General features: G+C 32.4%; 2 protein-coding genes across 6 annotated transcripts; both read right to left on the reverse strand.

Annotated features, from left to right (window-relative positions):
* Window positions 1-237: 237 nt before the first annotated feature.
* LOC138940459 (F-BAR domain only protein 2) lies at window positions 238-14,978 on the reverse strand. 5 transcript variants are annotated; one of them, XM_070309374.1, is made up of 14 exons: window positions 14,652-14,978; window positions 11,557-11,862; window positions 10,946-11,203; window positions 10,650-10,845; window positions 10,234-10,572; window positions 9,091-9,207; window positions 5,615-5,714; window positions 4,711-4,972; window positions 4,503-4,552; window positions 4,291-4,430; window positions 3,721-4,201; window positions 3,420-3,636; window positions 2,546-2,894; window positions 238-2,226 (listed from the first exon to the last, which is right to left on the reverse strand). In XM_070309374.1, the coding sequence occupies exons 1-14, from the start codon at window positions 14,679-14,681 to the stop codon at window positions 2,156-2,158; spliced, it is 2,916 nt and encodes a 971-aa protein (XP_070165475.1). In that variant the 5' UTR covers window positions 14,682-14,978; the 3' UTR covers window positions 238-2,155. The 5 variants fall into 5 exon arrangements, with proteins under 5 accessions (XP_070165475.1, XP_070165473.1, XP_070165472.1 ...); XM_070309372.1 differs by having other exon boundaries at window positions 4,291-4,552; window positions 5,624-5,714; window positions 14,652-14,977; XM_070309371.1 differs by having other exon boundaries at window positions 4,291-4,552; window positions 14,652-14,977.
* A 1,141-nt stretch (window positions 14,979-16,119) lies between these two features.
* Window positions 16,120-19,555, reverse strand: LOC138940559 (glucose dehydrogenase [FAD, quinone]-like). The gene is made up of 3 exons (XM_070309544.1): window positions 18,970-19,555; window positions 17,812-17,995; window positions 16,120-17,731 (listed from the first exon to the last, which is right to left on the reverse strand). The coding sequence occupies exons 1-3, from the start codon at window positions 19,378-19,380 to the stop codon at window positions 16,389-16,391; spliced, it is 1,938 nt and encodes a 645-aa protein (XP_070165645.1). The 5' UTR covers window positions 19,381-19,555; the 3' UTR covers window positions 16,120-16,388.

Below are 19,555 nucleotides of genomic sequence, written 5' to 3' on the forward strand. Positions count from 1 at the left end.
CTCACATTAACGGCTAGCGTGAAGAATCCATTTCTGGGAAAAAAAATTTTATTACAAATAAAGAATTAATTCTTCAATAATAAATAATCTCTCTTTAGATGTTTTGGTATATAATTTCCAAATATTAAAGCTTTTCAACTAAATAATTGTATACAATATTATATATATATATATATATATATATATATATATATATATATATATATATATATATATATTAATATTATTTTGAGGCTTTTGAAAAATAAAAATAATTTTGCTTTAACTAAGATTCTTTATATTAAATTATAGCGTTTTTAATAGATTAACAAAATGTCTTCATAATAATTAATCTAAATTTAGACCAGCAATTATTTGAAATAAATTATATTTAATTGCAGTTGCGTTGTTAATAACATATATCTGGATTAAATTATCATCTCAATTAGCCCCGTTATATTTCCAAAAATATGATTTGATATAATGTAAGATATTTTCTATGTAACAAAACGAAGTTTATTGGATCAATTGTTGGAATTCTATTAGTCTAAAGTACTTGAAAATTAATTGGCATTAATTTTCAAATAATTGATTTTAACGATGATAAAAAATATTGATGATAACAAAGAAATTGCTCGTCTAATAATATCATTAGAATACTAACTTACATTATGGATCAAAATTTTTTTTGTATGAAATGCCTCAACATCAGTAGAGTATTTTATAACCTTATGATTGATTACAAATTAAACAGTTTGTGTGCAACAAGAGTGGCATGTGAAAACAAGTGTCACCTAGCAGAAATATATTTTTACTAGCGAGAGAACGGAATGCGCCGTATTCTGATAAGTAGAAAACCTTCAGCATTTTACGTATTATATCAAGAATCTCAGTTTGAAACATTTAGATAAACAACTCTTTTTAGCGTTCGCTGTTAGCTATACCTAAAACTAGAGTCCTGTTATTAACATCGAAATTGTGTTTTATAACTTTAAAATGTTCAAAAATACAGGACTGTATTTGATTCACCTCGCATCGAACATGCGCTAACGTTTAAAAAAGTATCGTTGATTTGAAATTTTTTCTCTCTTTCTCTCACACACATATACATTTTGCTCTCTCATCTTATTCAGTAAGACAGTTTTATTCATGTTTTATCGCACAGTTTACTATTTAAAATTCTTATCTTTGCATATACGAAAATAAAGTAAAAACTGGCTGGTATGTAGGGTATCCTCGCTGAAAAGCTCACAACAATACGCTCTTTCTGTCCGAAATATAAATGTTATGCATATACGCACTTAATCGACATTCACATGTCGTTTACACTTTTTCTTTCGCATGATCATTATAATGTAATACTAATATACTATTTATATTAGAATAACGCAAAATATATAAACAATAGAGTAAAGAGTGTTGTACTGTATTTTGGTAGATCAAGATAAAAAAAGAAAAAAGAACGTTATATATATTTTGATTATGTAGAGAGAATCAAATGGCGGAAGTCATCGTGCTAGAGAGTATATTGGATATCAAAGAATTTTCCCGCAAAAATCTTTCAATCATTTGATAGATAAAATTATCATGTTATATGATTAAACTTTCATTAAAATATTAATGCATTCTTAATATGAAACATAGAAAAAATTAAAGAATATAGATATTATAAAACGCAAAACGCATGTTTGTCATCAAGTGATTACTGTAAATCATATTTTTACACTACTTGTTTATTTTAGTCGCAAAGTCATATCAAGATCCATGTTTAATAGGAATGGATTTAACATCAAATATGATATCTCATTCCTAAATTTTGTAATTATAAATTACTACTAAGATATGATATAACTTAAAATAAATACCACAAATAAAGAAACTTATTTGGCGTTAAAAAGAATCTCGATCACATTTAAATTTTACCGAAAGAAACATAGTGTTTCGGCAAACTTTGTTTTATGATACTTTTTCTTGCAACAAGCCGCATTAATCCATAATTTCCAAAAAGAAAGATTTGTTTGATATTCGACCAACGCACATTTGATATCCAATAGACTTCTCTACACGTATTCAGGTTATAAATGATCGATAATCATGATATGGGCAGTGAATGATTAAGCAAATACCAATATTAAATAGGCTGGCTCTCCCATTGAGGCGCCCATTCTGGAAGTCGTCAATCCACATTGGATGGCGGCGCGGCATATCTGGTACGCGAATCCGAATCTCCGTCGCATATATATTTTCCTGAAACAATAATATCGCAAATAAAAATCAAGAATTTCACGACAATTATATTGTTCAATTTTTAAAAAATAAAAATTAAATAATGCTCTTTAAAGAGCTCAATTTCTTAAACAATTTTTAAATAATTATTTAAACAATACATCATATTTTTGACACAATTTACATATTCCAAATATATAAGTTATTAGTAAAACACTGCTACGACTACAATCGCACAATATTATCTTTATCTTTAAGTAATACAAAAAATATTCTTTTTACACTATTATTGCATAATCATGCATTAATCGAGCGATGCTTAACAGTTTCATTAACGTACCAGACACGAATTTTCGCTTCACCAAACTTAATCTATATCCGGAACCTATGAGTTCGAATTCGACGCCCGACAGTGTGGTCCCTTCGCAATTGAATTGGGTGAATATGGTGCCCTGACTGCCCGGACCACGTTCGAGCTCGACCCGTGCCTTCAGGGACCCAACTCCGTTACCTTCGCTATGTTGCGAAAGTTCTGTGAATTTCCACAATACGCGATTCGTGTCAGATAACCACTGCGCTGGTGGTTTACTGTTGAGTGATTTGAAGCCGCCATCGATGGGCGCCGCCACATGAAGATTCAGTAAAGGACTCGGTGAGGCCATAGCGCGACTATTATATTTATAATCGATCTAAAATTGAAAACAATTTCATTCGTAACATGATGTAGAGGGCAAAATATGTATTTACGTTCCTCTGAGACTACAAGAATTGGATGGATCAGCTACATCAAAAGTTAATAAATCTAATACACATTTCAGATTTATTAATTTAACAATATGCATATATATTTTATTATACAAAACACTTTGTCTTTTAAAATATAAAATTAATAATTAATTTATGTTAAAGTGAAGATTTGTCTTGTAGAATTTAATCTCAAAATCGTAAATATTATTTTATATTGAATTATTTTATAGTGACTATACACAAATATTCATGAAAATAAAAATTTTAATTCTACAGAGCAAATCTTTATTTTAACTCATGAATTAATTATTAATTTTATATTTTATAAAACTAAAAGTGCTTTATCAAATTCGTGAATTTCGAAATGTATTAGGTTTTTATTAACTTTTGACATAACTGAACCATCCGGTTTTTCTTCTTAAGTACCCGTTAATCAAGATAGCCGACAAACTGTCGGCTGAATGTACCTTGAGATCGGTGTGGGTCGTCTCGCATTTCCAATACGCGACCAATTGAAAGGGGCAAGAACCGGCACCATCCTTGCATTTGATCTGGTATTTGAGGATGTCTACATTGAAATACGAGGCCGAGGGATTCTGTTCGGCTTGCCGCCGTAGCAACGTAGTTAAGGCACTCATGTTGAATTCGAAGATCGTACTGTCGACGGTAGTTTGTGTCGCATCCCTGTAAACATTCAAGAGCCTCCTTTTTCATCAGCCATTTCTTTAATGATTAGCGTGAATTAACCGCACATATTATATGACTTACATGCTAATAAGCTGACTGTTCGGCAATAGCCTCTCCAGTCTGTTGGTATTTCTCACGCGAAAGGTAAGTTTGGCGGGATTAGGATTGTTCGCCAGAACCGTGACAATACCGGCTGGGAACGAGAGCATCATGTCGCCGCTGAGCTTCACCTGGCACCGGGTTTCATCCGTGCCGCGAAAGTAGGAATGAACTATTTCGTGAAACGCCACCGCCAATGGAATAGTATCGGCCAGACCGATCGTGAGCGGAGACGGTCCCCGCGAGGAGCCAACGCCCACGCCGGCTGTGCGAAATTCCAGACTGGCGACGCTGTCGGCGCGGGATATTGTCGCGGGCGACATTCTGCCGCGCGACGAAGGGCCATCCCCTCTGCGTGACGGCGGTCTGGGTATGACGATTGACCCCGTTGGTGTCGAAGACGCAGATTGTTTGGGCGGCAACGCCGGCGTGATGTCTCCAACTTCCGAAAATAAATCACCGTCTAAAGACAAAAAGATGGTATGTTAATTGCTTTGACTCTTCTTTTCTTCTTAATTTCATTTCGTAGAAATAAATATTAATAAAGTTTACCTGGGAATCGGGTATGGGAGTGTATCGGCGGCGCGGACTGCGGCGGCTGCGACAGGGTCGGCGACGTAGAGAGTGGTGGAGGACTCTGTAGCGGGGCGTAAGGATGGCTGCCGGTCGGTGTCGACGCGCTCGACGGTGTACTGCTAGGATTGAATAAGTTTAGGCCAAGTAAATCTGAGCTTGGCTTACCTCCTAATTGCTGTGACACTGACTGAGACCTTTTCATGTGATGATCGGAATCGGTATTCGATCCTCTACGTCCCTGTTCGAATACAATGTATCATCAGACAAACAAAGAACGGTTTCTATTATATTTTATATATACATATATCCCAAGAATCTATCATTGGCAGATGATGCGCCGGCACGATGGGATACTCTATATATTATAAGATTTTTTTAAAATAGAGAATATCTCACTGTTGGTGCAGGTGATAAGGATAAATTTTCCACTGTCGCCCTCAGTTCATCTACGCTGGCGCTCATGGGTGCACCGCCGTTGCTGAGAGGCTTTATCTCCACCCGGATCTTACGTTCCCTCTCGTCCTCCGAATCCGTGTCCGAACTTGAATAAAATCCCTTCTCATTTTCCCATGGATCTGGCTTCGGTCTGATACAGAAACCATCTTCATCCACCTCCGGAGTTGGTGTCTCCGATTTTCTGCTGTCGTCTTTATCCTCCCTACGTTCGCGATGAAAGCATTTAGAATAACATACTTTCAAAAGTTCCAGCAGGCCCAGTGCATTATATAAGAAATTTTCTTATATTATAAAAGCGTGCTAAAATATTAAAATTATTGCACTTATAGGAATGACACATGAAATAATTGATTCGAATCAAATATTATCAAGTATTTAATTAATTGAACTGATAGAAAAATGCCATATGCACATAGTTCCACGAATGCTGTTTTTGCAAATTATAGCTTTGTAATTTTTAATACAATATCGAACAATGTTTGCATGCATCTAATATTTGAATTTATTTGAACATTGGAAAATCTTTCCAATAGCGTATTGGAATTTTCAGTGTAATACGAGCAAAAATGCATTCGCAGATTTAAAAGTAAGAATCAATATTGATAAACAAAGTATGAAAATTATAATATATTAGATAAACATATTTCAGAAGAAAGCATTTCGAGTCTGAGATTCACATCCAACAAAGATATATTGAATTTATACTGAGTAAATATAAAACTAAATATATATATATATATATATATATAAAAAGAGTACAGATGTGTTGGTGTGCGCGATACTTTATGCTGGTTGTGAAACTGACTCTATGTGCACTAGGTCTGCTGTGCATGCATATACTGACAGGTCAGACTTTTCTTCTTTGTTGCTGATTGTTTCTACGAGATCCTTCTTCTTCTTTGCCTTCTTTTCCTTTCGTTTTTCTCTCCTACTGCGAAGAAACCCTGTTGGTCGTGGACACCCCAAATGTAGATAATAGGACGGACTGCAGTATACATACTAGCTACTTATTATATATATATATTTAATTTAAATTACTCTTATAGCTACACCAAACTATGGATTCACTTCTATCTGTGGGATTAACATGTCAAATTCTTTGAATTTAATACAGTGAAACATCTATGCTTATAGATTTCTAAAATCTTTTTTTAATTGGATTTTCCATTGCATAAATATAATTTTATACAAAGGAAAATATAATATTCTTTATGATTTGGCACTATTACCTCAAAGTATAACAGAAAATTCAATCTGGGAAAGAAAAAAACATCCTTATAGAATGTTTATAATATTTTTGTTAACACTATATCCTGCAACTAAACTATATATATAAACAGAAAAGAACAAAGCGAAAAAAATTAAAATTGCATTACTAAGTTTGTATGATGCATGAATATACAGCGTGTAGTTCAAATGTTAATACAAACAATTGTTTGTATAAAAACATTACTGTATAAAAAATATATGGACTATTATTTTGTTTAAACATTATTAAACATTATTAACTAATACACGCTGTATATTTATAATCTAATGAAAGATGAAGATTAATTTACTTTCCAAGTGTTCGAAACATAGCGCCACAAGATCAAATAGCATCTAATACAAAACAATCGATATATATCGTATCGATACCTAGCATATGCATTCTTAACTAAATAACTAACTTTGACATTCTTTAACAATGCTGACATAAGTTTTGTTATAAATATCAATTTATCGTACATATATTGGAATAAGGATAAAGCTAATTCTTAATTTTTTTAAATGCATATTAAAGTATAAAATTAAAATGTATGTCGTTTATAGAATAAGAGATTTATATTACTTGTGAAAAAATATTTTTAAATTTCATCTTTCGAGAAAAAACGCATATCAGCATTTTACGAAACGACAATTAACATAAATTAATACCTACATCAAACGGAAAGATGTAGATAAGAGAGTAAAGTATATAGAAAACATAAAATACAATAGAATAGAACACGTTACGTTAGTAGAAATATGAAGATACCCTACGCACCACCACCATCAAAAGTCCTACTGGTATCTGCATCTCGCCTACTCTCTTCTTAAATTGTTTTTCTAACAATTACCAAACCTATATACTGACATTGTAAAATTGCAGTTTGCTTTGCACGCTCTTCTTCTCGCGTGTCTAAAAGATATTATACGTTATATTTGCTTGCAGAGAGATATATCTTTCTGCAAGCAAATATAACGTTACTATGCATGCACAAACATAATCTCGAACATTAAACGAACAAACGTTTAAGAGAATAATCGAGAGAGAGAGAGAGAAAGATAGGGATATATATGTGTAAATATATATTCGAAAGTAACTAATCTATATATTAAGAGAGCTATTAACATGAATGCTATAAAAATAATTATCACCGATATAAAAATATACTTTAGAATAGTAGTTGCTTGCAAAATCACGTTTCACTATCAAAAAAAGAAGAGAAGAAATTTCTACACTTGGAAAATAAACATAAGATGTATGTATGTAAACGTGAGCCATGCAAATTACGAATTTTACAAAAACGGCTCACCTAAGGCCCCATCAGTAGCCAACCCCACACTTGTAATTCAACATTATTCAAGTCCAACTCCCTTTAGAATTTAAATATATTTATTTATTTTTTATCTCGTCGCACTGTCATTACAACAGACTTTAAAAATATATAAAATTTTATGCTTTGTGTGATTCATTTAATTGTAAAGTTATTCAGGACGTGTCAGTAACGGTATATGTTAGCATTTTTGGATCATTAATGACGTGTAAAAATCATATATGGATGGTTGTAAGTCTCATGATTATATATTTCGCTCATCGCTCATATTTTAGTTTATTTATGATTGATGAATCGTAATAAACGTAAGGAAAAATAAAAATGAAACCATGTTGCGAACACACCTACTGAAATCTATGGTATTTATATAAATAAAACGATACGTTTATTTTTAATTTTGAGTCTTCCAAGTGGATTATATTTGAAAATCTGTATTTAAAGTTTTTCGAGAAGTTTTCTAGACGATTTGACTGCGTAGATGTATGAATCTTACGTATTTTCCTATCATGCTTGTGTAAAATAGTTGATGTAAATTGTATATCGCTACAATTAAATAGTATATATTCACACAGACGATTGTTAGAAAAACAATTTATATGTGAAACTTCATGGAAGTATGAAAATAATTGCTCATTAGACTCCTAATATACTTCTAGTGCTAGAAATATGTCTATGTTTTGTGCACAAGCATCTTTTTAATGTTAGTAAAATACAAACAAAAAGTATGTTTCTTTCTTTAATATAATCTAAAAAACCGTAGCAATCCTAAATTCATTTTTAAATATGGAAATAAAGTGAAGAAATATATGTTCTACATGTACCTTACAGATAAAAAGCAGCAATTAATGTTATGTGAAAGTATATGTAATTAATTTGATCGATTTTAACAAAAAATACATTTTGATATATAACATTAATCTGAAGCGATTAAACAAGAAAAAGAAAATTAGTATACATACACTGGTGTTCTAAAAAAGTGCAGAGTGGAGGAACCATAATACGCGCAACCACTGTAAGTCAGCAAGTATAGTTTACTCAATGGTATTATACAAGTCTTGTTTTGACTTAAAATATACTAGATATTGAAAAAGAAGTGATGTGTCACTGTCACCGAGCACCATAAAAAGAGAACAACCGATAGAGAAAAATTATAGATAAAGATTTGCATAAAGGATGCTCGAATATAAAAGAATATATATATAAGATTGGTCATATCACATTAGAAGTTATGAGAAAAGATATCTTAATATTTAAATACGACAGAATAAGTTTATATATCTAGAATATATATTTATGATAAATATTTTTATATACGTTTTTATAGAAAGTAATAATTGACTATTCATGTTTTAACTAATATATATATAGAAAATGGATTATTAATAATTTGAATAATATAGTTTAGCTATTATAATTTAGATAAAAAAAAATTCAAAACGTGACATTACTATGAAAATTAATATCAAATTAAATGCAGTTATTTTTTTCTCGCGTCTCATACTTTTGAAATATCTTTAACAAGAGAAAAGAAGAAAAAATAAATAGAAATTGTACAAAAGTACGATATGTGTTAATTATATCGTATATATTAGTAAAAATCGAGTACGGAGTTTGTTTATATTTCAATGTACTCGACAGCTAACGTCAGTATCAGTAATTTCTAAAGCATGTTGTATTCTAACAACAATGAGAGGAAGTATGGTAAAGAGGGTACAGGAGTAATCATAATGTAAACTGTTACATTTAGATCCTCTGAGAGGGTTCCTGGAGATGCTGGGAGGTGGAACAGCAGGAGGCAGGTTGTTCCCTTGAGGGGTGGCAGGTGCCGAACCAGACGACCCTGCTTGCCTCTGTTTTTCTGAAACAACACTCATCGTCCTCACATTTTTGAATACTGTCCCGCTAATTGGCCGCTCTTTTTTCTCTTCATGTTGCACTATTATGTACGTTAGTTGCATGGAATGGAATTTCAATGATCTTTGCAATGGCAAAAGAGCGTTTCAGAAGAATAAGAAAAGCTTTAAATAACCATATATATTGTAATACTATTCGTTGGAATATATGACCATAGCAATACTCGATACAGAAAAGTGATATTATTGTGCGCCTCAATATATAAAATTATTAAAAAAAATAAAGAACATTTAATAAATTTTTCGCTTGCACACATGATAATTGATTGTAAAAACAAATTAATTTCTTACTTTGTTCATCCGCTTATTTCCCCCACGAGTGAAATAAATAAAATCTATATATCAAATATATCATATATATAAGAGTATAGTTAGTGATCAAATTAAAATTAATCCTAGAAACCCCCTAGAACACAGTGGTGGTTCTATATGTCCTCCTCCACCTAATGTTAGATCGTTATGTATAAGCAAATATAACACAACAACCACATAAGCATAAACAAATCGATAAAATTGTAATATATTAAAATTGATATATCTGTGATCGAGTGCTGCGATTCAATTGCGCAAGTGTATATAATGAGAGGTTTTAATCCGATACGATATTAATAATATAAAATTAAAAATGGCAGAACAAAAGCCTACTCAGACATATACAATATTATGATATTGCTCAAAAATCGTACAAATATTTATATATGATAACAGAATAAATTTTGTCAGAAATGATCAAGGGTACGTTGGATTTTCGTGTAATTATATAAAGATTACGTGAGACTGTGTATCGATAAAACATAAAAAAGAAAACACACAAATGGCAAAAAAAGTATTGCTTGAGATGTAACACGTCATTGCATCAAGCCAAGGTAGGTTGAAATTATACAATTGGGATAACGAAATTTTGAAAAAATCTACATAATTTTTATGAAAGAGAGAAAGAGAGAGAGAGAGAGAGAGAGAGAGAAACCTACCCTGGGAGTTGGACATGAACAGGTTGAGTAGCGAGGTAGTACGGCGGGAAGCCTTGGTGGCTTGTACATGTGACAGTTCTCTATCCTTTTCCTTCTGTCTTTCTTTTTCTCTATCCTTTTCTAGTACCACCCTCCCGCTTTCCCCGTCCAGTACCCTCAACGTACCACCCACCCTTTTTAATCCCTGATCTCTCTTTGAACTATGACTGTTACCGGCTACGCCTGTTTCGCCGTTGGTGCCCTTTGACGTTTCCTTAGGTGTCTCTACGCCGCCTTCGGACTGAGAGTGGCTGGTCATTTCGGCTAAATTTGTCATGACCTCTTCGTACTCGATCACACCTGATTTATAGGCATACAATGCGTGAATACAAGAAACGCAAAGAAGTTTTCTGGAAATATTTTCTCAATTTTTTTACCTGGCTTCTCAAAACCCGTGTATTTACCCTGAACGAATTGCTCTAATAATTTCTCCACTGTCATATCGACACATTGCCGTTTGAAATCAATATGCACTTGCCCGACTTGCTCGTGATTAGTTTGCAAAACATCGGCGTATGTATTTAAAAATTCTTTCATGTGCTTTAGATGCATCTCCTCGACATCTTGAAATCGCTTAATAACAAAAGATTAATATACTTTATTAATTATCTCTACGTGCAATATATTATCTCATAAAATTCTAATTTTTAACAATTTAATCCAAAATTAGTACCCTGCAAGCTTGAGTCATTTTTGTTTCAAAGTCGTTCCGTATGATAGTGTACTTATCCACTAGTGCCTTGTAATCGTCCTGGGCCTTTTTAAACTTAACTTCTGCCTTCTCTAATTCTCTCTGACTGGCATTGTCCTTTTTTAACTTTTCCAATTCGAGACCTTTTTGTAAACACATATCTTTCGCTTTATGCAATGTCACTGTAATACTCTGTATACTCTGTACAACTTCTAAAGTAGAAGATTCTTCTTCTTTCACCTAAATATTTAGATAGCGCATATTATTTTATATTTAAACTAATTCAATTTTAAATTAATGTAAATTTTATATACAAGTACAATTAGTTATGGATGTGCACACTATGATAAATACGATCTTTTCATATCGTTAAACTACAGCTGATTTAATTGCTTGATGTCGAGAATCTACTGTTTCAACTGTGGGCGGATACTGTGATAATGTACAGGATATACATATATAAAGTATTCTCTACAGCAAAACATAATAATTGTAAGCAACAGATAATGTATCTTACTTCATGAGAGATAAATAAATGAGAAAAATCGTGCCTATAATATATAAAATAAATAGGGGAAGATATAATTACGTACAGCCTTATGCTTCTTATGTAGTTCATCCGCGTATTTTGATACATCTTTTATAAGTTCGGTTACCCGCTGGGCCATCTGCAAGTGCAAAACAGCGAGTTTCTCAGCAGCACCTCTCAGAGCAGCCCATACAGGTGCAAACGTTCCTTGCGTGCTATTGCTTGCCTGTTTCGCTACCTTACTAAGGAGCTTATAATTATTCTCTTCTATAGCTGATTTCTCACGCAAAAATTCAGCCAATTCCTTGCTGGCGATTACACCATGCTTCATATTATGATATAAAACGTCGAATCCATTATTCTTTTCGCCCTTGAATAATAATAAAAGAAATTTTTCAGTATTGTTTTCAATTAAATGCTAAAGAATGATGAGTAAAAAGGTGATCTAAGGTTTTTACGCCAAAAGTATAATGTATAAATTATACATAATATCTTATATTTTTTAAGTTATTGATGAATACGATGGTAGAATTTTTATTTATTTTATCTAATCCTTCGCGAGACAATATGAGACATATATCCCACCTCTTCCACCTCGTTTTTTTTTTGTTTAATTATATTTATATCATCACTTATCTAATATTTTAATTAGTTAATATACTCATAATTATAAATAACTAAACACGAAAAAACATAATTTTTGTCGAATTAATTAGTCTGCTCGTAACGTAATAAAGTTAGAAAGAATTGAAAGAATCTTAAATTTTCTCTACCAGAAATTGTGCGTAAGTTTATGTTAATTATAAAGCTCTTAAAAGAATAATGGACTTCGATACAACTTTGAAAGTTCCATCGAAAGGAAACATTTTTATAAGAAATTTTGACATTTAAATTCAATACCTGTTTTTAATAAATATTCAAATAATATATTTAATGTCAGAGAGCCTTTTTTACGTTCTGATGACAATATAAATTTATAAACGCGCTGTGCTATATATCTATAATAAAAAATAGTATACATAATAAAGTTCCGGCAAAGGCATGCTTTGAAAAGCCTAACGGGTCATTAATAAAATTTTCATGCTGGAGGAGAATTAATACTAGCTATTTTAACACGCCATTATTAACTATTTTAACATTCTTATAACTAAATAATGTATGCGAATGCACGTCTGGCAGGACTTATAAAATTCTTTCAATAAAAGAATGAACTATCACTATTAATTTTTATCTGCCAAATTAATTTTTAGCATCGATAAAGTGTTGGATTTTGTTTTTCTTAGTAAAAAAAAAAAAAAAAAATAAATAATTAAATAATTAAATGAAAATTGAAACTAACCATATTAAAAATATTTATTTTGAGCACTCTAGACAAATTTTAACCACTTTCTCCTATCACTTTTTATATGTAAATAATATTACTAACGTATTCGATTAAAAAAAAAAAAAAAGATTACATATGCAATTACAGAAATTGATCCTTTTTATTCACACTTTCCTTTTATTTCTCAAATTTCTCTCTTAAATCGTTTTTTAAATATAATATTGATTTTAATTTAATATTATATACAATATATATATAATTATATTTTTAAAAGCTTTAAAATTTAACAAGAAAATGGTAGAAAAAAGTTGCAAATAAAATGTTTAAAAAATATTACTTCTATATTAAAAAGCTTTTGTATATAATGATATGAAAACTATTTTACAATTAGAATATCACAGTCGAAGGTATGTGCTGTAACAGTACTTAAGATCATTTAGCCATTTAACATTTGAACTCTGATCGTGCGGTAAACTCATATTGAGCAGAACTCTCGAGTGGCATTGCAATAAGCTGTCATTATATGTTATTGCTCTTGTCATCCTATTGTACCTATTACTTGCGACGGTTATACATCTCAATTCTTACTTTGATTTTATTGAAATAATGTATTCTTTTAAGCAGTTTATATGATGCCCTAATATATATTCAACATTAAATACGAAATAATCTTCAATGGGATACTGTCGAAAAAGGAAGCGACAATTATCTTATCAAGGACTGTGAGAGAAAGAGTAATATGTAATCAATGATTAATTAAATTTAAATAATATTTCTAAAATAAAAAATAATTTTATATCGTAAAAAATATATACAATTAAATTCACATACTTTGCTTTTGCTTTCCTTGTTACAATAATAATATAGAAACAAAAATATACACTATATATATATATATATAAAACAAAATTCTCTTTTTCTTTTATTTATTATTATTGACATATATATATATATAAAGTTTTAAAAATATATATTTTTAAAACTTTTTACTGAGAGACTATAAAATATAATTAAAATATTATTAACAAAATTGAATAATTAGAAATAAATAAGATGTTGACATATGCCTAAGACTGTAAAAGATTAATGTTTTAATCGCGAGATAAGAATTTCCTTTGTAAATAATTTGCAGCGTTCACATTAGCGGATTAAAAATTTTTCCTCTCGTACAATCAGATATTAGTAAAAAACGTAAATATTCCTGCAATTAGACAAGGCTAATCGCGCGATCATATGAATACGAAGAAACTGACGTAATGGTACAAGGTGTCCTTTGCTCTCCTATTAAGTGTATAGACCGACACTTTTGCATACGCCAGGCTACATAAGAATGCAATGTGCATATGTCAACAGATTTCGAGAGAGAGTGCGATGGATATTTTTTTTTTTTCACGCTATATATAATACTTTGCCGCGACATAAAATATGTAAGAATTATATAGCAGATATATGTACGAGAGAAGGGAAGCGTGTAAAATGTCGATCGCGTGTGTGAGAGGAGGAGACGAAAATTAAAAGGGAGACATCGAGAGCTGCAACGAGTGAGAGAAGATGATAAATGACAGGCAGGAAGGAAACGAGAAAAAAAAAAGATTGTGCTGACGAGTATAACGTGATTATATCGAAGGATCGAGAGGAATAGGATGCGCGTGGGGAGAGGTAACGGAAAGGGGATAAGAAAAATCGTGACGGCGAGATGCACTCTCTCGTAATAACATAACCTAAATTCTCTGGTGAAACGTTCCGCGATAAAATATATCCGTCTATTAGGAAGGGAGGGACGGAGAATAGAAAAGGGAGGAGGAGAAAGAGGAAATAATAACCGACGCACTTACCCAGAAGTAGTCAACAAAGTCCACGGTCATATTGGAACCGCGATCAGACCATCATACTATCACGTTTCGGCTCGCGCGTCACTTCGCGACGATGATGTCGATCGCAACGGTATTCACTACGATCGGTGCACTTTACGATTATATGCCACGGAAATATATATGTAATATTTCGTGTCGCGCTGAACGGCGGCGATAATTCGTCTCAGCCCCGATATGTTTTCCTGCCACCCAAGAGTCCGCGAGTGGAACAAGCGCGCTCGGAGCTTAGCGCGGAGATACGGGATACGGGTCAACTTGTGTCGACTACCCCTTTCTCTTTCTCACGCTCCGTTTTTCTTCTTTCCTCTCGCGCAGTTGCGCAACTATATATATTCGCTCTCGACACCGAGCGAACGACCAATAGGAACATAGCGATTGGCGCGCCCGTATCAAGGATCGAGTTTCCGAACTACAATGAATTCAATCATAGATTTATAAAATCATAGACGCGTAAAATGCATAGACGTAAAATCCGTTGTGCGCTGACGCACAAGGAAAATATAACGGACGAGAAAAGAATAAGCATAGTTGAAAACAATAGAAATGCAGTTTTAATATGTATGTAAAAATGTGTGTATTTTTACTATTAAGGTTTAAATTACATTAATTTGATTTATTAAATTTACATTAATTCGCGTTTTAATAATGATTATTTAAATGGCAAAATTTTTAAGATAATTATAAAAATTATATAAATTTTACATTTAGTAAATAAGAAAAGTAATAGAGAGTAAAGTTAAAATGATAAAAGGGTAGTAAAATATATTTAAATTGAAAAGATTTTCTTGTATGTATATATTTCTATATTTCCTTAATATGTATTTGCAGGACATATATATAAATTTAATCAAGATCCTTAACTTTAAATATTACAATTTTCAAAGTTTTATTTATTATTATTAAAGTTTTTTTTTTTTTTTTTTTTTTTTTAAGAATTGTTAAAGATAAATATATAAGAAAAAATTAGAATTAATTTTTAGAGTTTGAACATAAATTTGTTTAAAATTTTTATAATTATGTAAAAAAATGATAAGATACATTAAAAATAGAATTTGTCTAATTATTATAAAAGGAGATTCAATAAAAGGTTGGGCTTCGGTTCAAGTTAATAAAATAAAAATGTTTGCGAAAATTTAAAATATAATCAACAGGATATATGATATGTTTAATAGAATAAAGTATTAATGAGTTAAGATTAATAGCAGAGTGTTTATAAGATAAGAATAGAAGATAATGATTGAATTCGTAGTTGAATATAAATTGTATACATATATTGAATTCTATATATAATTTTATAAGATTTGCTGATGTAAACTTATCAGTCTGCAAAAATATAGGGGTATTCAAGATTAGGGGTATTAATGATACAAAAAATCAAGATAAAAATTCTGAATTCTAGAATATTTCTAATTAAAATAAATATGGAAAGAAATTTTATTTAAATTTCTGTTGTTTCTTGTGGCTATAATGATCTTGATGAGGAAAAAATAAATATAATATTACCGTTAAAATGATAATAAATGATAAAATAAAATTAATTGAATAAAATCAACTTAATATTGCATTGAAAATTCTTCTCAAATTCATTCAACTGTTAGGTTACCGATATATGGGATCGTTGATACGAAATTGATAATTATAGAGAATGCGCAGAGTAAAATGATCGAATCGCAGAATCGAGTCATTAACTATGTTAAATTACACAATATTATTAAATCGATTGAGATCGATACGCGAAGCAGCGACCGTGATGTTATTTCTCTCGGAACGGGATGATCGCATCCACGTTGCCTTTATTAAATCGGCGCCTTTTTCACCGATCATGATAACGGGCGCATTTATGTTGCCGCTGGTGATAGTTGGCATGATTGACGCGTCGATAACTCGTAGACCCTCGATTCCATAAACCCTGAGCTCTGGATCCACGACCGCCATGTAGTCACTTGGAGGGCCCATCTTAGCACTGCAACTCATATGGTATATAGACAAAGTATAAATCCGCAGAATGCATGTCCAGTATTCGTCAGTGTAAAGTGAAAAATGCTTGCAGTCGGGTACTGGTTTGCTATGAAATCTAGAGCCAAATTTCTTCATAGTTCTCGTTTCGCCGAAGGCGACTGCCGCTTTTACACCTTCGCGAAGTACTGCCACATCTTCTGGATGAGTGAGGTAATTATGATAGAGTAGAGGGTAATCCAAAGGGTTTTTGGATTTCAGCTTAATATAGCCACGCGACTTGGGCCTGAGTATCATTGGAAACACTTCAAAGACATCGTGGTTGTTGATTTTACCGAACACTTCGTTGTAAAATTCGTCTGTTAAACCTTGAGCATCTCTTGCATTTCTGCCAGCGGAGTTGATTCCCGCAGACGTTATCATGAACTCAATGTCGGGCCAGTCGTCGGTCTGATTGGCATATTTGGTAGAAATAAAACCGACCGCTTCGAGACCGATACTGGACGTAAATGGGCCATCCTCAGTGATAGCGTATTTCAGTACCGAGTTGACAGTTACCATTCGATTCATTACAATACTAACCTCATAGTCAATTGGAAAAACGAGTCCTCCGATTGCTATGTGGTCCTGTAGATTCTGTCCAACTCCGGGCGAATTATGAATTACGGGAATTCCTAGTTGCTCCAGATGGGTACGTGGTCCTACACCCGAAAGCATTAATAATTGTGGACTATTGATAGCGCCGGCGGAGAGAATCACCTCCTTTTTGGCAAACACCACCTCTTTATGACCATTTCTGATGAATTCTACTCCGTATGCTTTCTTGCTTTGCGGATCTATCAGCACCCGAGTTACGTGACTCCACGTGGAGAGATGAAAATTCTTTCTCAGTTGAATGGGTCGTATGAATGCCTTGGCAGTGCTACATCTTGCACCCCGTCGCATTGTAAATTGGAACAACGAAAAACCGGTTTGCTGTTCGCCGTTGATGTCACGAATATCGTACCCCATTTCTTCGCCAGCCTGAAGAAACGCTATGCCCAATGGACTGACATAAGGGCTTTCCTGCACAGTTAGATATCCTCCTAGGTAATCGAATGTAATGATAATAAAAAATATTTATCACGTTTCATACATACACAGTAATTGAAACATCAATACCAACCTGTGCCATGATATTTTGTATTACGTGCCAAATATGGATTTCTTTGATCCTGTGATTTTTTGAAATATGGAAGAACATCTTCATATCCCCAACCAGGATTTCCGAAACTTTCCCATTGATCAAAATCACGTCGATTACCGCGAATATACAGCATTGTATTTAAAGCACTAGACCCTCCAAGGACCTAAAGTGTCAATTAGTTGACTGTGAAAATTGTGCAAAATAGAATAGCATAATAATAAAAAGTAGTAAAATAGAAAAGAACAAATGCATTAAATAATCAAATTTTTTTGATATGATAATTTTTTTCGGTGTGTGTATATATAATATTTCCAATTTTAATAGGTAAGCAAATTAATTTGGGGAATGCTTTTTTTAAATAAAAATTTATTGATTAATAGAAAGAACATAATTTTAATTATCGAAAAACTCTTTGTAGTTTCCAATGATTATATCTCATTTTTTTTTTTTTTTCAAAACATATTGCAGCGAATAAAATAGATGAAAATCTGAAGCGCTAACTAAGATTTAGTGAATAAACCGAGTGCGATAAAATTTCCCAGGATAATAAAAATTGTCTTTTTTCTCCTCTTTACTATATGTAATCTAGTGGTGACATGAAGCAAAATGATTCTTTTGCCGGTATATGATTCCTTACATTTCAATTCGCCATTCATAAATTGATAAGTTATTATTAGTAGCGAACCGCTATAACGGCTATCTCGGAATTAACAGTTCTTAATAGAGTCTTTTATATTCCATCGAACGCAAAGCAGTGTACTTTGTTCTTTGTATGAATATTGCGTTTCGCATGTGTATAAAAATAAAAATCTATTTATTTAAATTGATATTATAGATGTTATCAACCACTTGATAGAATATTCCTGATAGCTTGACAATGAAGTAACACAGAGACTTGATATGATGCACAATTTTTCGTGCTATCGAATATTACTTTCTGCCACAAGCTCAGCTTAAATTCATCGACATCGATAAAAAAGAATTGCTTAATTAGCGTGGAATGTCTCATAAATTATTAAATATACAAAGTATTGATTTTTTAATAATTTTACTTTTGATACTTTTAGATGCTACTTTGGCTCTCTCTCTCTCTCTCTCTCTCTTTCTCGCTCGTTTTAACTTGATTATATTTCCTACCTTGCCTCTGGTCCAACAGCATCGATGATCGACCATAGCTTGGCAGGCCGTGTCTTGCGGTTGCGGGCGATATTGCCAGTCCATTTTACTTTTATGCAAGAACAGAGACAGTATTGGCACGTCAGTTATCTCAGTCTCGTGGCCTCCGGCCTCCAGTAATAGCACATTCCATTCGGGATTTTCGGTCAATCTGTTAACGACCACGTTGCCGGCCGAACCACCGCCGATTACAACGAAGTCATAGCTTTTATTCAACTCCTTTGTCACGCGTGGATGATTCTCCGGATCTATGAGATCGTAATTAAAGTACGCGAGCGCCGTAATCAGTGCTGGGATTATAGTAATCTTGCCAACGCCAAAGAAAACAGTGGCAGTTTTTATAGCGGCATCGATTATCGTCGCGACGCCCATCTTTCGTTCTTTTGATTAATCCTTTTATTGATTCTGTGTGTATATTTTAAACAAAAGTTCATAAATACTTTTTGTTTCTTTCTTCGCTATTAAATTTTTGTGATTTCACTTCATAGAACATGTCCTTGATACACCGGATAAAATCTGTTTTCGTTAAGGCTATATTTTGCGTTAT

This window comes from Polyergus mexicanus, unplaced genomic scaffold (assembly GCF_030449975.1).
Source record: "Polyergus mexicanus isolate NDT 795.1 unplaced genomic scaffold, iyPolMexi1.0 SCAF_17, whole genome shotgun sequence".
Taxonomy (NCBI): domain Eukaryota; kingdom Metazoa; phylum Arthropoda; class Insecta; order Hymenoptera; family Formicidae; genus Polyergus; species Polyergus mexicanus.